We start from the raw sequence: 23883 nt of genomic DNA on the forward strand, positions 1-23883 counted from the left end.
CTAATGGCTTTTGGCAACTATCACACAGGGCTAATCAGACTGAGGCCCCCAGATAGCTAAAACTCCAAATTCTAGTCCATGAACCTTGCAAGCCAGTAATTAAGGTCACCCGTAATGAACCAGAAAGGTCTAAGTTAACTTTTTCCACAGAGTGATTTTTTTTTTTTTTTAACTGCTGTATTCAGCCTTGGTCCTTTCCCTGTGCTCCTCTAACTCTATTTTAGCCAGCTGTCTGTGCTGCCTTGCTTACTGTAGTTTTCCTGAAGATCTGCCACAACAACTAATTTCTGCAGCATTTAAGAGTGAAAACGATGACGAGCAGACTAGTTACCAATAAACTATAACATTAAAGTTTGACTGTTTGCCCTGGATATTAAAAAGACTTATATTAAATTGGCCAAATAATGCTTACCTAGCCCTGCTAAATTTTTAGTCTTCCTTTGCAGATTTCTTTAAGTACTTAGTATGGTCAAGTACACAAATATCTAGCCTACCTGAATACCACATAAGTATCTTAGGAAAAGTACAACTGACTCACACAATACAATTATTTTAACAAGTGCAAATAACAGTACTTCTTATCCATAGAAATACTCCCCAATACATCGCTTGGGATTGCATCAGAGCTTTTTCTCCCTAGAATTATATACTGATAAGGTATGACATGAAGACCACTTACATACTCACAGAGGGAAAGAAGATTAAAAAAAGAAACCTGGTTCATCAGCAATAATATTAAACAATATACATAAGGGCATGTGCTAGTTAAAGAAAAGAAATACTGCTACTGCCTGTCACATCAGAATGTAACACAATTCCATATTCGTCAGGTAAAATCAGTGAACAGCTCAAGATCCTTTCAGGAGAACTGAAAGAAGTACAAACCCCATGCTTCCATCCATATGGATGTAACCCTTGGTCTTACTTTCCAAGCTGCATCTGATATTAATATTCTGTTAAAATATAATTCCATTTTTAATAAAGATATTTTCCTTTAATTAACTTGAGCTTATTCACTGATGTAATTGTAAATACATCATTCAGAGGACTTCTATGGAATTATACTATTTTATAGAAATAAACAAAACACTGCTTGCTCCATGGTAAATTCCAGTTCCAAGAAGTGATCCTCTTACAGCAAATATTTTATTTAAGCAACTTTCAAATTTAAATTTCCCCTTGTTTTTTATCATATATTAAACTTTCTTAATTTTTTTGTGTTTCCAGTTAATGATTCTACTTTTTGTTTAAATTATTCTGTGTTTTGGGTTGTTTTTTGCAATTCCCTTTAGGAATTCTCTTCTCTCTGGGTGGATATGTCAATTCTCCTACTGTTAGAAAAGAAAGAGGACTTTATTCCCTTCAGGGAAAGCCTCTGCTAAAACTGCACTAGCATTTTGACACCCCAAAAAAGGATTTTTTATGATAAAGATGCATGTGTTTGAACAATTTGAAAAGAGCAATATACCAGTTATTTAAATAAAGGGTGACGGTAACTATACGAAAAACTGATATTTTGCATATATTAGTTATTCTTTAAATAGATGATGATCCAGTTCTCTCCACTCCCCTCTCATATAGAACCACTGAGCAGCACAAGCCCACCTTGCTTGTTAAGTGCTGCCTTGTCGCTACCTGCAGGCACCCAGGGATCCCCCCTGCCAGCCTGGCTCTCTGCCCCCAGCCCACACACGAGCCATCGGGCTGTGAGCTCCCGCTGAGTTTCAGCGCAGCACTTGCCGTAGCACACGGTCTGATCAGCAGTACCTTCCACTGGCATTGCTTACTACAAAGTAAATAAAATCACCTTTCTGCCTTCAATAAACAATCCATTTAAGCTTTGACAAACGAGTGAAGCCCAAGGGAATCTGTCTACCTACATCTAACTAATTTGAAGATCAGCATGCAAAACTCAGCATTTGGAAACATTGTTTGGATTTGAGACAGGCACTCCAAGCGACTTTGGGACCACAAAACCAGCAAAAGGATTACACTAGTCTTAGCATAGGTTGTTTTTCTATTTCTGACAAGCATACCTGAATTAGTCATTAAAGTAATACTACTCATATTGTAAGCTGATGCAAGCTATGAATGTAACTTAGATTTTTTAATCTTATTTATTATTTTGTTTGAGAACACTGTGTGCCTGAGAACACTATTACATGGAAACTGGTCATTTGAAATGTAGAAAGAGGAGTTCATATTGCAATAAACGTGGGAATGAACTAAAAACTCCCCACTTAACTGATTCTTCCCATGTAGCCTCCTACACCCAAAAGAGCAGTTTTATGATGTGGCTTTTAAATGAATCAACATATGCTGTATCTCAGGATGTTTTGGCCAGCCGCAAGTACTGATCAGCGTTGTCTCGCATAACAACACAGCAGTCACAAAGAGCTATCAGAGAGGGATATGGTCTTTGTACAGTTTTCACATTTCTTGCACACTTCGTAAGGCTCCTAGAGCTTGATGTTTCACTAAATTGCTATGTTCCTGATATCATATCACATCACTGACCTTTGAAGGCATCAACACTACAGCAAATCAGCTGGTATTACTGTAATAGCAACCACTGTCATGGGCACAATCTAACCCAGACATAGCAAAAGACCTCCTGTGCCAGCTGAAGTGTATCCTGATGGACCTAAGTTAAACTAACAAAATTAAGCTTCCTTCAGCATAGCTGCATCTTCATGAATGGTTTTGCCAGCACACTGTATGGCTGAGCACATGTGATGCCTCTTCACAGGCACACCAACACAACTCTCGCATAAGAACCCTGCAGACAGGATTCTGGCAACTGTACATGTGATTGGAAAACCTCTTCTTCAGAAATGTAAGGAGAAAAAAAGATTGAAAACATTACCTTCTTTAAACTGGTACCCCAGTTTAATCTCAAGCCATCAGAAATGTGTAATTCAAAAAAAAAAAAAAAAAAAAACATGAAGTCTGACTTCGAGTCAGTTTTCTATACTAAAAATTTTGAGAGAGAAAATCCACAGCATTAATAAGGCTTATTCTGTGCTCTCACAGACAGCACAAGTTCTCTTCCCTTCAGAGCTACAAATCTTTTGGCCCTCACATCTGTTGGCCAAAACAACCACAATGTATGCAAACACTAGACAAATGCTGGATTAATTGTGTGAATGCCGTATCAGCTCATTGCATTTGGTTAGACAGAATCGCACACAGCAGCTGGCAGGATGAGACTCTGGGGACCACAGTCACAGCCCATTCAGTAGGAGAACTGTTTAAAAATATATGCTGAAAAAAGTAATGCTCAAAATATAAAACTACAGTGAGTGGTTTCACTGCGAGTTAGCACCACCAGGTTTTCCTGGTTCTTTTCCTGGAGTCAGGAAAGCTTATGGCATGTTGAGAATCCTGCACAACACAAAAGGCACCTGGCTATTGACAGCTAGGTCAAGAAAGCAGGAAGAAATAAATATTTTTCATCTGAGCACAAGTTGGAAGAAAAAGAAGAGGGAAGTGAACAGTGACAATACAGGGAGGCTGGATGTCCCTATACAGCTGGTAGGGGTCAGGTATGAGAAGATAAAAAGGATCATAACAGAGGAAAGACGAAGAAATTCAGGCAAAGTCAATCATCACCAAAACATCCCTGTATAAAAGGAAAAATAAAATTAAGCAACAAAACCAATGAGGTTCTTCAGAAAAGAGAGCGTTAGGGCATTTTACTGAAAAGTAGCCAAAGACAGAGTGGAACAAAAGGGAAAGCAAATGGGAATGAGACAGTAGCCTAATTTTGGCAAACAAAGTTTCCTGATTTCTCCTAACCCCTAACTTTTGGAATGATAAGAATCTCAGCTTTCATTAAAAAGGTTAGTATCTTATCTTCGTACTTATACAGAAAAGCTTTAAAATCTGCCCTAACTGCCGCAAAACAAAAAAGCAAACAATAAGAAACTAAAGATTGTATTAACAACAAGTTATTCTCTTTTTAACCTAGTCTCATGACTTCTTTGGGATCTGACTCATGATTCTAGATTCCCAGAGTAGATAATACTTCAACTTCTTGTTTAGTCAGTGTAATTTATTTGTGCTGCTATTTTATTTCTCTGCAAATAAGCCTGAGGAAATGTAATGAGATCACCTCTTACAGCACTTAGGGGATATTAAAACTGTTTGTTACATAGAAATAATTGGAGAGGGATAAAGAAAATAGCATCATATTAATCACATTGAACACAAGCCTTTCCAAAACATAAGAATCTAACATTTGAGCAACGGACCCCTGGAAAAAAGTAGTTATAGCCCTACATTGGTCCAAAGTGTCCCACTATCTACTAGAAAATTCATGCTCAACATAAATCTGTAAAATCAGCTGCTATCTGTGCTGTAACTGATTAGGTATTGGATATAGCTGCTTTTCAGTGATTTTTGCCCCTTAAGAGAAATACCCCAAAATACCATGCACAAACCTGACATGCACAGAGCTCGCCTAAACAGAGTCTTCCCTTTGGTTTCTGCAAGCCTTGCCAGGCTCTAGGGTACTTAATTAAACTATTCTAACTGTTCACCCAAGGCACACTAGTGTTTAACTAAGCCTGGCTTACACAAGTTTTCCAAACTTAATAGTAACTGTCTTGTTTCTTCAATTTTATGATACAATATTAAAAAAAAAAAAAAAAGAAAAGAAAAAAAAGAAAGAAAGAAAAAGAAAAAGAGAGATCAGCCTCCCCTAAGTATGAAATGTATAATACAAACTGAATGTGTTTCCAGCCTCTTCATTACTTCTGTTCATTCATCTCCCTTTCTTTCTGCAAGGGATCAACAGAGTCTAGTTTCCTTTACAGCACTCTGAAGCTTCCTGAGAGACAGCAAGGAGTTGCACCAACCTCTTCTAGGCCTTGTCCACAAGACTTAGAGTGTACATACACAGTACATAAACATGTGCCTACATGTGGCTTGCAAATGTATTGTCCTTGAGACCTCTCTACAAATACATACTTCAGAGCAACTGTCTTTTTCCATGTGTTTTTTAATTTTATTTGTGCAAATTCTTCATGTTTAAAGATCATAGATTGATTAGTAAATTATAAATTATAATAAGATAAGGCATAGTGGTCAGGTTTATCAACCTGCAACAAATTTTACTAGGACAAAAATACTTAGTTTTCTCTATATAAGACCAATGTTTTCTATTAGTTAGTTTGAACTGAATATATAATTAATCCAGTATCCAGAGTAAAAGCTTTGTGTTGATTTATTTTTAGTCATACAAAGTTCACAGCTGTCTTGTTGAAATGATACTAGAATAATTAAGCCTTCTACAGAGCCTATCAATAAATACTAAGTTTTATATACAAAGGAAAAACAACTGAAAAGGTACTGCTTAAGAGATATGGATTGAATTGTAATAACTTACCTGGAAGTAATTTAGGAAAATATAGACTTAATTATTAAATATGACACTGCATATCTCAAGCAATGCCTCAAGTAAAAGGACAATTTTTTTTTACTCATAATCATGTGCTCTCAAACCTACTAACTTCCCAGATTGAATTTGCTGCATTAGAACTTGAAAGACTGTTATTTTTTTTTTTAAAAAAATCCAAAGCTGAAGGACAGTGCAGATATTTATGCTGTCTGGTAAATGAGTATTTTGAACTCATTCATTTTGAACATCAGTAGCTAACATGAATGTCTAACTAAAAATGCAATACATACTGCTTTCAAGGCCCAGAAAGCAATTAAAGCTAACCAAGTCACAAGTTGTTCTTGTCCCATGAATGTCACATTCTTTGCAGGAAGGAAAGATGTTAAGGAAATGCCACCCTGTTCAAAATTTGCAAAGATAGTAACACTGAAGAAAAAATGTCTGTAACTAGGATACTACATTGCATTATTTCTTAGTCTTAATAAAACTGAATCCCAATGTACTGAATAAGAAAGAAAAATAAAACTCTTTTGCCCTGTTTTATCATCATCTTTATCTTTTTAAAAAACAGAAGAAAAAGGGGTCATAGTCATTTTGGCACTTCAAAAACTGGTAAAGGCCATTGTCAAAACTATTATACCCAGCTTGCTGAAAAAAAAATGCTAATTCCTTTTACCTTAAAATTAAGACACCAAATCTACATTGACAATACTAATTAAAATTGCCTGGCTTTCTCATGGAAGCCAACACTGGCTGATAGTACTTTGTACCATCCCCTCTCCCTCACCCCAAAAAATTAGCTTACTGATTATATATCCAATACTCAACACAAAGGTTCAAAAGTATTGATTCCTGCTTTTAAACCTGCCCTTTTCTTTTAAGCATCACCCTCCCCTCTCTGGGAATACACTGCATCATAATTTACTCAAAATTCATGTTAAACATTGAGCAGGTAAGTATGCTGTTACTGATGGATTATATTCCTCATCATGTACTTTCTAAAGCTGATTTCTTTTTTCCTCTTTTTTTTTCTTCTAATCAACATAAACATAGAGCATTCAGCCACTAGAACAGCAAGTAAAGCAGTACTTACTTCAATAGGAGCTTTGAAGTAGTGTTTTCTATACTGCCATGGAGCCTACTTCTGGTCTTCATGCTCAGTGTGTACAAAGGGATGGACTGAACAGCTTAAAACGCAGGTGTGATGTAGGCTTCCCATCTGTGCTTTCCTTCCTTGTTCTTGTCTTTCTCTGATAAGAACGTACCAGCTACAACACCTGTTTGGCTTAACGTGACAGTGAAGATTGGGTACAGAGCAAATGGATGGGAATACATGTTTGGTTTCAGTTGAATTGTTTCCTACCATGTGGGACCAAAGGTAACCGAAATACCATCTGATAAACAAAGACTAATATGTTGGAATAGAAAAATTACCAAACTCAAGCAGAGTGCATGGAACATACCAGTACTGTATTTTATTCCCACATTTACTGCAGAGAATGAAAATCATAGCAAGAGAAACACAACTGTTTTTGAGCAACAGAACAGAGATTTTCATGTCAAAAGTTCACACAACAGCTGGAAAAATCTGCTGTTTGAATAGAAAACACTGATTTCCCTCACAAAGTGGGCATTAACTTAGTGTAAAGAACAGTCTTGCTATTGATAAAAGCTATTGTTGCTGCCTATACTTCAGTAAGATTTTAATTACTGAGTAGAACCGAGTAGAAAATAATTTTGAGACACAGAAAAAAACCTTTAAATTATCTTTCCTTTTGCCCTTCCTTCACTCTTGCAACTCCTGCCTACCATTCACAAGTAAAGCCGGGTGACTAAATGTCAGTGTCTTATGACATTTCATGCCAAAGTTTTAACCAGTTGATCTAACAACATTTTGCCCTTTCCCAGGCCTTTAGAATTTGGACTTCGTAAGGCTGAAAAATGCAGACAAAAGTTTTAAAGAACAATCATCAAAGAATTTAAAGTTATTTCTAATAAAAATGAAAACCAGGCTCTTTAAAAGTGACTAGCAATTTTGCATACATCCATTTTCACTACTTTAAAGGGTCCTAAATATAATCTAAGCTACTCATTGCCTTTTAGTAAGGCACAGTATAGGTTAAAAAAAAAAAAAAAAAAAAAAAAAAAAGACAGATGTGATTTCTGGAAACCTTGTCCCCATGGCTGAGCTACATTTTGGTAGAAGAGCAAGGAGAATCTGCATTGTAAATCCGTGACTCTCACAAATTGGCTATAACAGAATTATTTATTCCTTTAACAGAATCTTTAGTTTAATTATCTCCCTTTATTTTTAAGTAAATATATGTTTGAAGGAACAGGCAGCAAAGAAATAGGACCAGTTTGCAATCTGATATGTGCTCTTGTATCATAACTCCTACCAGGCAGCTCTGGGGCTTGCATAGAAAGCTATTGGATATGCTGCTTCAGAGACCTGTTACACGCAAGACTTCTCCCTAAATCACAGAGAGGATTTCAGGGGGGAGGGGGACAGGAGGAGAAGAGAGCAATGTTACTACAGTCCTCTCCTAAGACTCTGTAAGGAACAAAGATTCAGCTTCCAGAAGGAGAAGCCAGCTATAAAGTTTGAACAAATATCCTAGTAATTCCTGATGGATCCTAACTATCTATAACTATAAACCTAACTGTAAACCAGGACCCTGGAAAGTACTTTAAATACTCTATGATCTACCTAAGTTATTGGAACAAGCCAGAGACAGCTGAGGAGCAGAATATCTGCAAGGCTGCTATGCTGTGCCTTGAAGGGAGCGCTCTGGGGTGGTACCTTACCACCACAACCCCAGTAACGTTTGATGCAAGTAACACCTCAACTACAAGTAACGTGAGCATTTGCAAAGCCTGGCACCCATGGCAATCCACTAAATTTCCTCTTTATCTACATTACACACACAACCTTATAAAAGCACAAATACTGTATCTTACATTCATACTGTATTGAAGGGCACAAATAGATGACAACGTTTCAAAGAAATACCATGTTCTGAACTTTAATGGGAGGGTATATTCAATTGGTTTTCTCCCACCAGCACAAGAAGTAAAACCAGAACTGCCAAAGTCCAGTATGTGAACATGATTTCCTCTGGATTAGATTCTTACATTGCATTTTCTCTGCATCTTAAAGCAATAGAAAAAAAAAAGTACAAGTTAATTTTTTCCTTTTCCTAGAGAGCATTGGGAAGAGATTTAGGGAACAGCAGTTCCTCATCAGAGAAAAATGGGACATAGGAAACAGGGTAAAATGTTCTGAAACCTCTGAGGTAAAATCTGGAATAAACATTATAATCCTTGGCAACACTGTGTGAGAAAACAAAAGTGCACCTATGGAGGACTGCATGGGACAGACAGGAAAAATCTGAGAAATTGTGCCTATGGCCCCCAGTGCGTTGCCTCCCCTGGCTACAGGGAGACAATTCTCAGGAAGGGTAAGATGAGACACTTTTCAGTGGACAAGGCTGCAGCAGGATAGAGAGCAGAACCGGCAGGTTGACAGAAAGATGGAGTCCCTGGAGAAGGAAAGGCAGAGGCAGAAACAGTCACCAGGCCCTGTGTGAAGCAAAGACTGAGAAACAGAAAAGTAGAGGAACAAGACAGGAAATGTGCAGATGAGGAAAATGAGAAAGTAGGACAGAGCGTGATCAAGGGAAACAGGTAAAGGTTTCTGTTTAGACCACGTTGAAAAGAGGAACATGCAAGGTTTGGAGTAGGTGCATCAGGGAGTTGAGAGAGGGATGAGAAAGTAGGAGTGTCAAAAAGAAAGCACTGTGTGACAAGTGACCTGCAGATGTGAAAGGAAACAAGCAGTTAGAGAAGGTTCAGAGATATTCAGGAATGCTGGATAGTAAATGAGATCAAAAAGCTTCATCAATGTTTTGCTGAAAACGGAGCTGCAGGTACACAAAACAGAAGGAGTAAAAACAAGGTTTTCAGGAAGTTCTCAAATGAAGACAGAAACTGCCTTCACTTGCAATTCAGTTTGCAATCAAGTTGTTAAGAAACATGAAAGAGCTAATTTAGATAAAGTTTCTTAAATATTAGAATTATAATTTGTTCTAATCTATTCTCTATCTACTAAACCCAAGGTATTTATTCCTCCAAAGCACTGTTTTACATGCACAGTATATAAAAATAGTACTTTTAGAAAATTAACCTCTAGTAAATTTAAAAATATGCCAAATACATCACAAGGAGAAAATACTGGGTGGCAAAGTACCAAGATTGTTACAGGGCTCACCTGAAATGATCAGGATTCTTCACAGTGGTCAGGAACAAAGCATTTAATTTTGATTCAGATGGTTCAGTGATATCTATCATAAGGGCTTACTCTTTTTTATTTATTTTATTCATTTATTTATTTATTTTTACTGACGCCAATAGCAAAATTCCATTGACTTCTATATGGAGAAGATTCAGTTCTCATATCACAGTTCTCATATATTCCCATGCCTTCATTCCTACATTCTGTACATTTTCAAAGTGATACACCACAGCTCCATCACTTCTATTGTTCCCTTTCCATCCTTCAGCTCATTTTATCTCCTACATCACTGTCCAGCCTCCTTTATCTTTTTCCCTCTCCCCTGTCCATGACCTGCTCTTTTTCAGCTCCCCATCTCTGCCATCTCCATGGGTAATATCCTCTTCCCCTATCATGTTTTCCCACGTCCACATTCTTAAGCCACTCCAGACCTGTGGCTATGCCCTGAAGCACGAACAGCTGGCCTCTTCGTTTCCAGGGTTATATGGCTGAGTTTTGAAATCTCCCCAAATGTTTGGGCACTCCATGTCTATTAAATTTAGAAAAGTACCAAATTCCTTAGGCTGAAAGCATCACCTCTCAGTCTAAATATAAGAAATTAAAAAGGAGGGGGGGAGGGAAGCACAGTTTTGTTTCTTATAGAAGCCAAGCCAAGGTCAACTGATCAGATAAAAACACAGATCCAAAAACTTAGTAAATGCTGTATGCCTTCATTAGAATCTTTTCCATCTTTCCTGACTGTCAAAATATTTGTCTGCAGCTAGAAGCATTCTCCTCCCTAGTCAGTTTACAGTATACTCACAGTAGTGTATATACAGATGTAATCTGGATAAAATAATCTATTTCCTGCAGGTCTCTATAATTGCTAGAGGGAAGCTAGAATCAAATTCTCAGTCACCATCTTTTTTTAACTTCCTTTTTAATCTGTGGTAACCTTTCATTTCAAGTTTCAGGCTGGATCAAAATAGAAATGCAAAAACATTATCACTGGATTAAATTCTTGTCTGGATGGAGCACAATAATTTTTAAAAGAATTCCTGTTTTGCTACTCAGCTTTGTAAATGCAACCTTTTAGCTGCATTTTACATATAAAATAAGCTTGCATTTTTAGATTTCTCACCAGAAAAGATAAGGGAATTGGTTGGAATTTTTTTCCCCTCTATTCTACATAGATTTAATACTATGCAGTGAAATTCAGTGTGCAGGACAGATGCTTCCCTGAATAATAATTGCAATTTTAAGGCTTCTGAACTGTAAATCTGAGATAAGCCTGGGCTTTTTGGATGCTCAACTAATCTACACCTGTACTCCAAACAATCTGAAGTCCACACATCACTAGTAATGACACAATTCAGTACATTTTGCTCCAGAACTACTATCAGCATTGAAAGATATCATTATAAATACTGCAGTATTACTTATTTGAATTTTAAAAAGGTTGAAAGAGCATGAAGCTTGTAGAGACAGAACTTTTATCAAGATGCACATCACTATCAGAAGAAAATCAGGAAGGAAAAATGCAAAGGAAGGAAAAGGAAGGAAGTATATTAAGAAAACTGCCACAACTGACATTCTTTGTCCAATTATAATGCCATGAGGCATTGCAATGAGGGCTGACATCTCTGCTCCCAGGCTATAACCAGGGAAACCCAAAGTGACCCAGCATAGCTAAACAGCAGTAAAGCTGCAGCTGGCAGCGGCCTTTTCTGATGTGCACAAATGAGCCGCGGCACAAGGTGGAGCGACCTAGACATCTCTTTCCTCAGATACTTACACTAGAGAGAAATATGGCACGGGTCAGATCCTGACTTTTCTAAGAAATCAGAGACAGAAGGGGACACTGCTAAGGATGCAGAGATGCAGCCTGAGGGAAGGGATAAGATTGTAAATACAATCTGGGAGATTTTATAACAGGTCTGAGTATCATAAATTGCTGAAAAGGAGCAGATACTGCATTCCACATGAATGGTCTGCCCATCTGATGGAATGCAGTATCTGCTCTTTTAGGAGAACCTCTAGGAGAACCAGTGCAGAACTCTTCTAAGAGTTCCATCATATATGGCTCACGTTTGCTAGAATAAGCTATAATTGCTAGAATTGACAATACAATTTCATACCTCTATTCAGAAAACAGTAATGGAAAACCACACCAGATAAATTTTTTTTTGAAAAGAAACTTTACCAGACTGAGGCAAACTACATTAATCCAAAAGCTATTCTGTTTTTCTAATCTTGAGTAGGCCTTAGATCTCCTCCTTTATGGCTTTCTATTTCAGACCCAAGGAAACAATATACATGTGAAATAGTTCATGTATGCAGGTATACAAGATTTCATGGCAGTTGCACATATGATTTGCCTAGCCCACCTTACACTACTGACTGAGTTCCTGAAGTGTTGCTTTATTGAAAGGCTGTTGCATCGTACCATTCTGTTAACACATATTAGCATTAGCAAGAAAGTACAGCAAGCCCATAATTGCAACCAGCATGCTTCTGATCACAGGTCTGAAGCAATTAAAGCGCTTCATTCCTCCCTTCTGCTTTCTTTGTGTTCTAACATCGCCAGAAATAGAATATTATCAAATGTCAGCAATACAGACAAATTACATGAAAAAAGGCCATTGAGAATACATCCAGATATTAAGTATGATAACTGTTCACACTTTTTCCAGACTAACATGTATACCCAAACCTTTTTCAAAAAGGTATGCCAAGCCTCAGCTGTTATATCCAACATGCAAGGACAGATTCTGATTTTCCACACTGTATCAACCTGTATCATCTGTTTTGATAGAGGTGGCATTAAGTATCTCTGTGTTAGCTATTCCAAGTGAAATGTGGGAAACAGCACATTTGAAGGCAGATTGTACAACATTTCTGGATTCCAAATCAACATGGGAGTGTAGATTGGCATTCAGTGCCACACACCACCTCTTGGTGCTGCAAGATAAGGTAACGCAAATACGACAAAATGAGCTGAGTGGGCAGAGAAAAAGCAAGTACCAGCACATTTACTGGATTCCCCATCCAGCCAAAGACCATATGCCACTGCCCCTTACTGTCCACTCTTTACGACATTTCATGCCTTCTAGCCTCAATGTTTACTGACATAGTTTATTAAGGGGTGGAGGGAGAGTCCTGGTTATAATAAGGCATAACATATGTGCTGGCTGTACTGGAATTTGAAATTGCTACTTGCAGAGTTCACTTAGGGACTAGTGTTCTGGATGCAACCATGATAATGAGGAGGATATTGTGCAAAAACGTAGTCTTTCATCTACTGTAAGAACAAAGTTGCAAGAGACAGCACTTGTTCGTGGCATTGCAGCCTCTGTAAGTTATCCTTGCCTGCGGTGAACCATCCAATATTTTGCTGCATTCATGAAATCAGGGTTGGAAATACAATTTGAGCTGTAAAAGAGAATGTTCAATAGTCTGGGAAAAAATATGGTAAGTGTTTATGAAGTGGGTTAAATGGGGAGCATTTCTTCCTACTGCATTCATTTAAAATACCACAGTTCTTCCTAAGGTAAATTCATTTTATTATTTTAAGAAAAGCATTAGCTATTTATCCAGTGTTTCCCTGGGGGGTGTGGAATGAGGGGGAAAATTAAGGTGATTACTTGAAATGCGACGGCAGTTCATGAATTTTTATGAGCGATGAGATACAGATCACTAGACAAATACAATGCAGTATGGTGCCTTCACCCTTAAATGTTTCAAATACAAGAGTTGGGATAGAAAAAGGTATCTTCCACTGAATTTTTTATGCTGTCCTATAAAAATATAGCTTTGTCACAAGTTTAACAGCTATTCTTCAAACTCAGACAGTGTAATCACATGATGTACTACATATACCTAAGCTGCATATACCTAATGTTATTTAACTCCTTATGAGCTACAGATACTTGCATGTAAGCAGAAAAGTAATACATAACTTTATATATTCAGTAGAGTCACTTGTTCCTTTGATGTTTTACATAGCATATGAGCTGTTTTTAGAACACAGCTTCCAACATGCTGTCACGAGCAAGTAGACATACAGGTGAGGCATCCATCTTCCTACTTGTAGTAAGTACTCATCTACCTGTTCAACAAGGTGTTACTTGCCCATACAGCAAGTGGGCAAGTACACCTGACCAAAAGACTTCAGAAAGTCTAAAAGACAGCTGAAAATATATGAGCGAAAAAAGGAGAAAAACAAAAGTAAATACAGGAAGCAAAAGGAAACATCCTTCCAAGAGGTGAATATCTTATCAAATTAGGAAAATAGAATTACAAACTTTGGCAGATTAAACTAAAAAAAAATGCACCAAAAAGAGAGGTTCAACAAACAATTTGGAAAAGACAAAAAAAATATATATTTTTCAAACACATCAGAAGTATGAACCTTACCAGTCTGCTGTTGGATCTTTTATTAAAGATCAAGGTATAAAAGATGTGTTTGAAGAATGTAAGGTCATAGTTGAACTATTTTTATTTTTACATGTGTTCAGCTTAGAGGAAATTGGGAATGTTCCTGTGCCAGAACATTTTCTAATGGGGAGACAAAGTCATGAGTCACAAATCTGGTGGAGTTTCCTGAAGGAACCAATGAGCATGCAAACAAGTGAGATCCAACCGATACAATTACTTAGATATCCAGAAAGCACTTGACAAAATTCCTCAGTGAAGATATACAAAGAAACAGAGTTTCCATCAGGTAAGGATCTTTCTCATTTGGAAAAATCAGTATTTAAAGACAAAACACATACTCAAATTACACTCTGGAAGGAAGTCACCATCAGAGACTCCAGTGATCTGTGTTAACACATTAATACTAAAGTACTGAAATTAATAAAAGTGAGAGATATCTATACAAAATTGCAGACCAAAGATATGACACAAACTGATTTATTCCAGTAAAATCCACTGGTCACTTTCTTCTTTATCACTAGGCCCGCTGTCAATATTTAACTGTTTTCCCCATGTGAATCAAATCTGAGAACAGCAGCCTTTTATTTAATCCATCTTTCATTAATGAAAATAGCATAGCATATCTCACTGACATGCTTGATTTTTGGTAAATGTTGACTCCTAAAATTCTAACGCTTATTTCAATTCAGAAATCAGTGATTGGGAAGTTCAGTTTGATTTTCATTATTAAGTAGCTATAAATTCATTGTTTTCTTAAACCTCGTCATTATGCCAATTAACACCGCAAATACTAGTGATGGTCAAAAAATTACAAATAAGTTCTTCAGTCACTCACTAGGGGATTATCTACACAGGGAAGGCAAAGCCTAATAAAAATAAGATAAAAAATTAACAACTCCTCCTCCTCTAATTTTACAGCTTGAGGAAATAGTCTATCTTCACGTGCCTTGCAGGCACAGAGTCATAGAATAATTCAGGCTGGAAGCAGCTGCAGGAGTTCTCTATTTCACTCTCCTCAAAGCAAGGTCAATACTGAATTCAGACAAGGTTGCGCAGGGCTTTGTCCCATTTGGTCCTGAACATCTCCAGGGACAGAGATTCCACAGTCTCTCTGTGCAAATTATCAGTGCTCAACTGTCCTCATGGTAAAAGATTTTCCACTTACATCAAGTCAGAGCCTCTCCTTTTCAATTTTTTACTACAGTCTCTCGTCCTTCTGCCTTGTGATTCCATTAAAAGTCTGGGTTCCTTTTCTTGATAACCTCCTCTTAGTCCCTATAAAGACTTGCTGCCAGTGTTTTCTACCGGATGTCTTTAGACCTTCTAAGTTGCCAAGCAAATCTATGAAAGCATTTTTGTGTGATGTTGAAGCACAAGGCACAAGTGAAAACTAGTTTGTGACCTACAATATGATACTGCTGCTTTTTCCAAAACAGTTTCGCTGTCTAAGCTTTGGCTGAATATCTGGTATTTTACATTCCTTATTTGACAAAAAGAAGAACTAAATAAAGGAAATAATTCATTACTGCTGTAGAAAACTTAGCAAGTCAAAAAATTAATGAATCTCCATTTTCCAAAAGGTATTCTATTTTATAATCCTCATGTTTTATCAAAGGAGAGTATGTTAAAAAAAAAAAAAAAAAAACATTTATTGTTAATACATAAACCCAGGATGCATTATTTCAGTATTTCAGTGAATAATAACTAGTATCAAGAAAGGCTTCACCACAGTTCTCACTGCAGAAAAGAGAAAGCAACTGTTTGTATGGGGAAAAGGGTCAGCTGCTGCCTTTGTTAGAGGGGGAGGCTCAGGGGAAACAGAAGACATGCTTAGGAGGAGTAGGGATTTTTTTTTTATGGGTAAAAGATTCACCTTTAGCTTAGTAAAGCTAAAGAGAGAGTAAAATCTCTCTCTTGAATTCTCTCCACATGACTACATCATTATAAATACATCAACCAGTTACTTCAATCAGAAACAATCATGTTTTGTATTATTTCATATTTAAAAACAAAATACTTTTAAATATTTTAAATATAACCTGTTTTCATAATTAATTTTAGTCAGCCTTCAAAAACAGCAAGAGAACAGTAAGTGACAAATCTACAATTCTCTTTAATGTTATAACGAACTGGAAATCTGCTTTTTTTTTTTAATACTTCAGTGCATGACTCACACAGCCATTTATAATATAATCACCTTTTTCATCCTTTGACTCTGTTAATACATATAAAAATAAATCTAATGGTAGACTTATAATTCAAAACCTATATTAATTACACCTTTGATTCTGAAGTATATTGCATATAACTTTATACTGAATTGTTATTAAAATCCCCCAAAAAATAGTCAAAGAAAATTTTAATAACTTATCAGCTTAAGTCACTTAAACTAAATCTGGCATAGAGAAGCTTCCAGCTACAACAGCACAACAGTGAATGAAGCTCTTGATCTATCTTGGTTCTTCATTTACTGAGAGCTGCTAGATTGAAATCTATGCTTATGCTACAAACAGTAATAAATATGGTGATCTGTATTTCCCAAGAGACCAAAGGCATGACATGCTGATACAGTCAAGAATGGGCTATTAGTCACCTTTCAACTTTAAAAGCCATTTAAATTTCATTTCAAGTACTCCATATATCCCCAATTTAGTTACTCCTCTTCCTCCTCCCTGACAAACAGATTTTAGCAAGAGCTAATTACAGTCTGAAGATTATTTAGCTTCGGTCATATCTTCAATACATTCCTATGACTCTTCTCCTTCACTCACACATACACTCAATCACATGCCTAGTCCTATACCATGAGATAGAAAATAGTGGTGACTAGACTTGAAAAATCTTACTAAAGACCAGGGGAGGAGGGGGAGGGACAAGGAGAATGAGGAAATTTTTTGCATGCAGCACTACATTTGGCTTTAGTTAATGTTTTTGGACAGTCTTTTTACTCAGCATCAAATTTGTGTAAGTACAATTTCATTATGTGCTTTGCTAATTGGCTGTTTTTCACCTGTTTTTTTTCCTCTAGATACCATTGTCTATGAATGTGTCAACATTTCTTGCCTATGATCAGCCCACAATAAGTTACTGTGGTGTACATCATGAACTGCTTGCTCACAAGCCCTATGACTCAAATTCCCAGGAAGAAACAGTGGAAACGCACTTAGAAACTGATCTGGATCTGAGCACAATAACAACAGCAGCACGAATCAGTGAACACAGTCAGCAGCTGGCTTAACCATTTCTTTTTCTGTAGCAGAGGCTGCAACCAAATTCTATGTAACGTGAAGGACAAAAGTGAGAAGGCATAACAATATGGATTCTAAAATCCCTGTTCAATTTAAAAAGAATCACGAAGATGAATTGTTTCAAGTCTACAATTTGTAATTAGTTAAGTTGTGCAGTATTTTTTGACTTCAGAGTATGACCCTTAAAGTGAATCTTTTTTCAAAACTCATCCTACCTACCTGTATAAACTGTACAGATGCAATGTATTTTTCATATTGTAAAGTTTCAATTACCAACAACAGCTGGTATGTACAGTACCATAATTTAATGACATCTTACTTTACAAATTTCAGTTTCTAAAATTTTAAATTAACAAAAGTTACTTCTTGTGTTATTCAGTTACTCTGTTTTGTAGGGATCATTTTGTTACTGCTTTTTTGCCCAGAAAACTTTAATCTAAAATTCTGTGATGTGCAGAATATGCACTGTTTTTACCGTGGATAATGTGTAGAATTTTATCTACTTGTTCCAGAGACAATATATTAACCAAAAGGAGGGTTTAACTATTCAGATATGTAAGAAATCCTTAAAGTGCATAGCCAAGTTTTCTTATAAATCAAAAATCAAAAAACATTTTAACAATACTTCTTAGCCTTACCTGTTGCCTTGAAATACTGCTTGATTTCTAAATCAGAAAAAATGTAATGATAAACATTTATTTTAACAACAGAGGTTATGTATGCAGCTGTTAGTTGACACTGATAAAGTTTTGCAAAATCTTACTGTTCTGCAAGATAAAATGGACAGAAGACTTTAATAGGCAGCTGTCACTACAAAATCTGCTTTGTAAGTATAGCCTGCCAATTCAGGCATCTATATTTCTATTTAAAGATTTCAACTTGTACATTCTAGAATTTATTGCAAAGTTATCTCGAAGAATATTCACAACGGAATTTCATTGTTTTCTTCTAGTCTGCAAAACGATCCTTAAACTATGCAGTCAGAATTTGGCAAGCCGTGTACAACAGCCAAAATCTACTATCAAAAACAGCTGCTGCTAATAGAAGTGACAACAGGAGCAGGGCCATAGAGTTAAACTATTCCAAGAACGTAAATTATTACTCAAAAGCAAGAAACATCTACTCTGCTGAAAAAATGCAGTAATCTGGACCAAATGGCAAAAGTAAACAGTCCTTTAACATTATGCTACATCAAGCTAAGAAAAAAACCCTTCAAATATCAAATGTAATATTAAATCTTTAAATAACTACACTGCTTATTTGTCTACCATTTAATATCTGTATTGAAGCATTCGTACATCCCAATCTTTTGTTTTAAAGCTTCAAAATCTCTCAATATTGTACAAGAAAAACTTTTATATACTACCCTCATGTTGTAATCCTAAAAGATTACAGAAATTAGGAACATATACCATGCTGACTGGGCAAAATATAAAAGGGAACACATAAGCCTTCCAAAATATAGGGGAAAAAAGTTTCATATGGTGAAGCAACTTTTTTATAATAAAGAGAAATTATATAACCACAAATCTATTTTTCTGGATGTTTATCCCACCATATTTTAGTGTGGCTTCCAAGCAGAAGACTGAAATTTACAATTCAACCGTTTGTACTAAATATAAAGCAAATATGATGATGAAAAATACCTTCAAAATATTGTTAACAAATGAATCTTCATTCACTATCTTTTAAGTGGAAACAAAGTGTCAAACCAGAATACATTGTATTGGTTATTTAGCATCCTAGATTTTGTAACATATTTTGCATAAATTATTTGATATTCAAAATATTACTTGTCTTTTTAAGACTCACCTTAACCTTCACACTCTTCAGTTACTTATTTCTTTACTACATGGGTCTGTGAATTTCTGATCATCTTCAGCAATGCTGGAATTTTACTACGCACAGTTTGAAAATACATTTTTCTAATTACACAATGAAACTGAAAATGAAGGTGCCATTCTGGATCAAGTGATTTTTGTACTGCAAGAAGTAGTCAGCTGCTCTATTTCAGTGTTGTTTTGAAGGTTTCATGTTTATTCATACTGGTCATCACAGAAGGTCTGACCTGTTAGGTTCTAATACCATCCTCCTAAGAGATTTCAGTTCTTCGTAACACTGTCCTTCTTAGCCTTTAATTTCACCCACTGCATTACTCAAAATGCACAAATGATCAAAGAATCCATGCACTTCTAATTCATGGAGAATTGTATGACATGAATATCATAAATGATAAGCACTTTAATGAACTCAGGCCCATCAATCATCATCTTAAGGAATGGGAGAAAAAAAGAACGGGATAAAAAATTGCTCATGCCAAGAGAAGGCAAACTGGTTTGACTAAGCGGGTTAAAACAAGCACAACAGTACAGACACACAGACAGGTTTGTCCTCCTGTTATTTTCCCTCAAGGAAGAAGCATCTGTTAATTAATCTGGTTTGACTTGGACACTCCCCTGAAACATCAGTCCTTTTTTCCAACACATCAGTAGAGAAAAGTAGAAAAGCAGGGTAAGGAAGTAGCAGCAATTTGCACCACACAGGTGTGGACATTTCTAGGGCCAGGCTCTCTGTAGCCTCGCTGCCCACTCAGATAAACCATCCTAGGGCCTAAAACAACAGTGGAGCATATGCCTACCACACACATCTAACCAGGTCTGAAACAGGTTTTGGGACATATAACTGGATACTGCTTTTTAATGGACTACATCAATCTGAAACTTGCTATTGTTAACAAGACAGATGACTACAAGAAATCTAGGTGACAGGTAGGTACCTTCTCCAAGAATTCACATTATAAAAGCTTTTAAAAAGAGTTGGTAAAGCTAACTCAAACAAGGACTTGCTCTTAAGGTTCAATTCTATTGCATATATGGCTACTTTCCAACTTTATTATTGCCAGCTATATACTGACTTAGAGTGCACAAAAATAGAATATGACCTGGTTATGTGAACAAAACAAAAGTGTACCTTCTAATTGAACCCCAATGTTTTCAGCTACAAATTAGCAAGAGGAAAGTGAGCTGAGCCTATGGGCTCAGATATTTACTTATAGAAGGTCATTTTCATATATCATTTTACTTTGCTATGAGATCCATAAAACTGAAACAGAGGTAACAACAGGATCAATCTCTGTCTTACAGTTAATTGATACCAACATACCCTGGGAAAGCATTTTATTAAGAAAAAGCTGGGCAAATTCATTATACTTGCAAAATGCAAATTGAGGAAAAGTGTAACCTCTATCAATAAAAACCCCAGCCAATTACATACATGAATTCAAGTACAAGCAACAGTTCACACCATCCATCACTGCATCATGCTTGTACAGCAATTTACTGGGCTGAAACACTCATTAGGAAATTAAGTACAAGTATTTGAGTGTAGGTCCTATCAAAAGAAGAAGATACAGAAGAAGATTAATGATGAATCTAACAAACTATTTCGTATGTCTCAAGACAGTCTGAAATGTAACTGTGAACCAGTATACTAGAAAATAACAACAGAATAATAGATATACAAGAAAGTAAATGGGCATTTCAATTTAAAAGTGATCCCAATTTGCAATACTTAGGGCTGTGTAAAGTATTTGCAAGAGATCTGAGAGCAAACACTAACAAGAAACATATATACATTTTAATGAGAGATATATCTCAGATATCAAACTTCTTTTGGCAATATACAACTAAATACAGCAAACATACCAGCTTCAGAAGTTGTGTAGTTCACTTTACTGTCAACTCTGCTAGAATTCTATTCAAATTCTGCTAGAATTAAATAGTAATGGTAAAAAATAAATCTGCAAGAGCACAGCACTAATATGAAAAATAAAATTAAGACTCTAACACCAATGGAACTGTAATAAATTCTAGAGATTGCCTTTTTAGCAATGTAGCTGCTCAGAGATAGTTAATGTAAACAAATGACACTGCCAGATATAGTGTCAACTACAAACTACCATATTCAGTTGCCATCTCACCTAGCAGAGAAAGTTTAATTGAACAGGTGAAAAGAAAACAACAAAACTCATGTTTTAGAGAATGTAGCAAGACAAAGTGATGACAGGTTGTTTATAATTAGCTCCTGAAAATAAAACTATGTGAAAGAAAACAAAGCAAACTACTCTCAATATACACGAAGAGAAGAGGAATGCAGAGAATCACAAAGTCTGAGCGTGATGGTCTCTGGTGACCGTCTAGTCAAAAACCCCTGTTCAAAGCAAGGCCAGACAGATTGCTTGGGGTCATGTCCAGCTGGGTCTTGAGTGTCTCCAAGGATGGGCACGCCACAACCCCTCTGGGCAACCTCCCCAGTGTTCAACCACCCTCCAAGTAAACAAGTGCTTTCTTAGGTCCACGTGGAATCGCCTGTGTTTCAGTTTGGGCCCAATGCCTCTCATCCTGTCGCTGGGAAGCACTGAGGAGAGTCTGGCCCCGTCTTCTGTACGCCTTCCCTGCAGATCTTTATACGCATTGATGCGTCCCACCGGGAGCTTTCTCTCCTCCTGGCTAGAGACTTCCTGCTCGGCCTCTCCTCATAGGAGAGATGCTCCAGTCCCTTAATCATCTCTGTGGCCCTTTGCTGGACTTGCATCGGCGTGTCTGCATCCCTCCTGTGCTGGGGAGCCCAGCGCTGCAGTCAGCGCTGCAAGGGAGGCCTCCCCAGGGCCGAGCGGAGGGGTAGGATCCCCTCCCTCGACCTGCTGGTCACACTCATCCCAATGTGGCCCAGGAGGCTGTTGGCCTGCTTTGCTACAAGGGCACATTGCTGCCTCATGGGTCAACTTGTTGCCCACCAGGAACCCCAGCTCCTACTCGGCAGAGCTGCTTTCAAGTAGGTCATCCTCCAGCCTGTATTGGGGCATGACGTTACTCCTCCCCAGGTACAGGACTCCGTGCTTGCCTTTGTCGATCTTCACGAGGCTCCTTTCCATCTGTCTCCAGCCTGTCAAGGCCCCTCTGAATGGCAGTGCAGCCCTCTGCTATATCAGCCAATCCTCCTAGTTTTGTAAACTTCCTGTGGGTGAACTTTCTACCATTATGTAAGCCATTAATGAAGATAAGCAGTATGGGCTCCAATACCAATACCTGTTGTGCACCACTAGTGACTGGCCTCCAGCTGGACTTCATACTGCTGACCATAACATGTTCAGCCCGTCAATTCAGTCAGCTTTCTGTCCATCTCCCTGTCCATTTATCTAGTCCATACTTCATCAGTTTATCAATTACGATGTTATGGGACTCAGTGTTAAAAGCCTTACTGAAGTCAAGGTAGACGACAACCACTGTCCTCTCCTCATCCACTGAACTGGTCATTTCATCGTAGACAGCTATTAATGCTGGTCAAGCATGATTTCCTCCTTCTAAACTCATGCTGACTATTCCGAATCACCTTCTTGTCTTTCATCTGCGAGGAAATGAATCCAGGAGTATTTACTCCATCATCAGCCCTAGGACCAAGGTGAGATCCCCAGATCATTCTTCCTGCCTTTCTTAAAGACATGGGTGACATTAGCTCTCTTCCAGGCCTCAGAAACCTCTCTTGATCACCATGACCTTTCAAAGATAATTTAGAGTCTCCTTACAATGACATCTGCCAGCTCCCTCAGCACACATGACTGCATCCCATTAGGGCCCAGAAACTTGTGTACATCCATTTTGTTTAAATATTCCCTAACCTGATCCTTCTCTAAAGAGGGTAAGTCTCCCTTGCTCCAAACTTTTCCACAGGTCTCTAGGGCCTGGAATTCCTGAAGGAAAATCTTACCAAATCTTAAAAACTGAATGAGGCAAAGAAGGCATTGAGTTTTTCATGTCCTTTGTTACTTGTCCCCTGCCTCATTCAGCAGCGTATACACATTTTTCTTAGTGTTCTTTTTGCTGCTGATATATCCATAAAAGATTTTCCTGCTGTTCTTCATATCCTTCATAGATACGACTCAAAATTAGGTTTGGTTTTCCTAAACCCACTCCTCCACACTTGGCTAGTGTCTCTATATTCCTCCTGGATCATATGACTTTGCTTCCACCCCTTGTATACTTTTGCTTTACATTTGAGTTCTGTCAGGAGCTGCTTGTTCATCCATGCAGGTCTCCTGCCTGCACACTAAGATGACCCATTTTTTGAGTGTGGAGGACATGATCCTCAAAAATTCATGTAAGTTTGCATTCTCCTTTGCATTTGCTTTTATTCTTTGCTGAATGAATAATACAGCATAAAGCTCAACCACACAATAACTACATCCACTACTTACTTCCTGCTGAACCACTCTTTTCTCTTTACCTAATCCAGCCTATTTCTGAAGGTAGAATCCTTTTCTCATCCAAGATGTAAACTAATTTGATTTTCAACCGCTGACAAAAAATCACTCATCAAAAATAGATTTGCATTTCCATGTAGGTGGCATGGGGGCATTAATGTAACTCAGAACATTAATTAATTAATCAACCGGTTCTGTTTTCCTCCTGAGGATTCTAAGAACTTTCCGTGGAAGAGGATGGGGTTGACTAGTCTTGTAAAAATGG

At 37.3% G+C, this 23883-nt stretch overlaps 2 protein-coding genes across 5 annotated transcripts in view; one reads left to right on the forward strand and one right to left on the reverse strand.

Annotated features, from left to right (window-relative positions):
* The window catches only part of LRRTM3 (leucine rich repeat transmembrane neuronal 3), an 82065-nt gene extending 64716 nt beyond the window's left edge, over window positions 1-17349 (forward strand). The window contains exon 2 of the mRNA XM_062580679.1: window positions 17140-17349. Within this exon, the coding sequence (XP_062436663.1) occupies window positions 17140-17349 (210 nt within the window). The remainder of the gene's footprint in view (window positions 1-17139) is intronic.
* Window positions 1-23883, reverse strand: part of CTNNA3 (catenin alpha 3) — a 456698-nt gene that overhangs the window by 311054 nt on the left and 121761 nt on the right. The window lies entirely within an intron of this gene.

This window comes from Rhea pennata, chromosome 7, assembly GCF_028389875.1.
Source record: "Rhea pennata isolate bPtePen1 chromosome 7, bPtePen1.pri, whole genome shotgun sequence".
In the NCBI taxonomy this organism is placed as follows: Eukaryota; Metazoa; Chordata; class Aves; order Rheiformes; family Rheidae; genus Rhea; species Rhea pennata.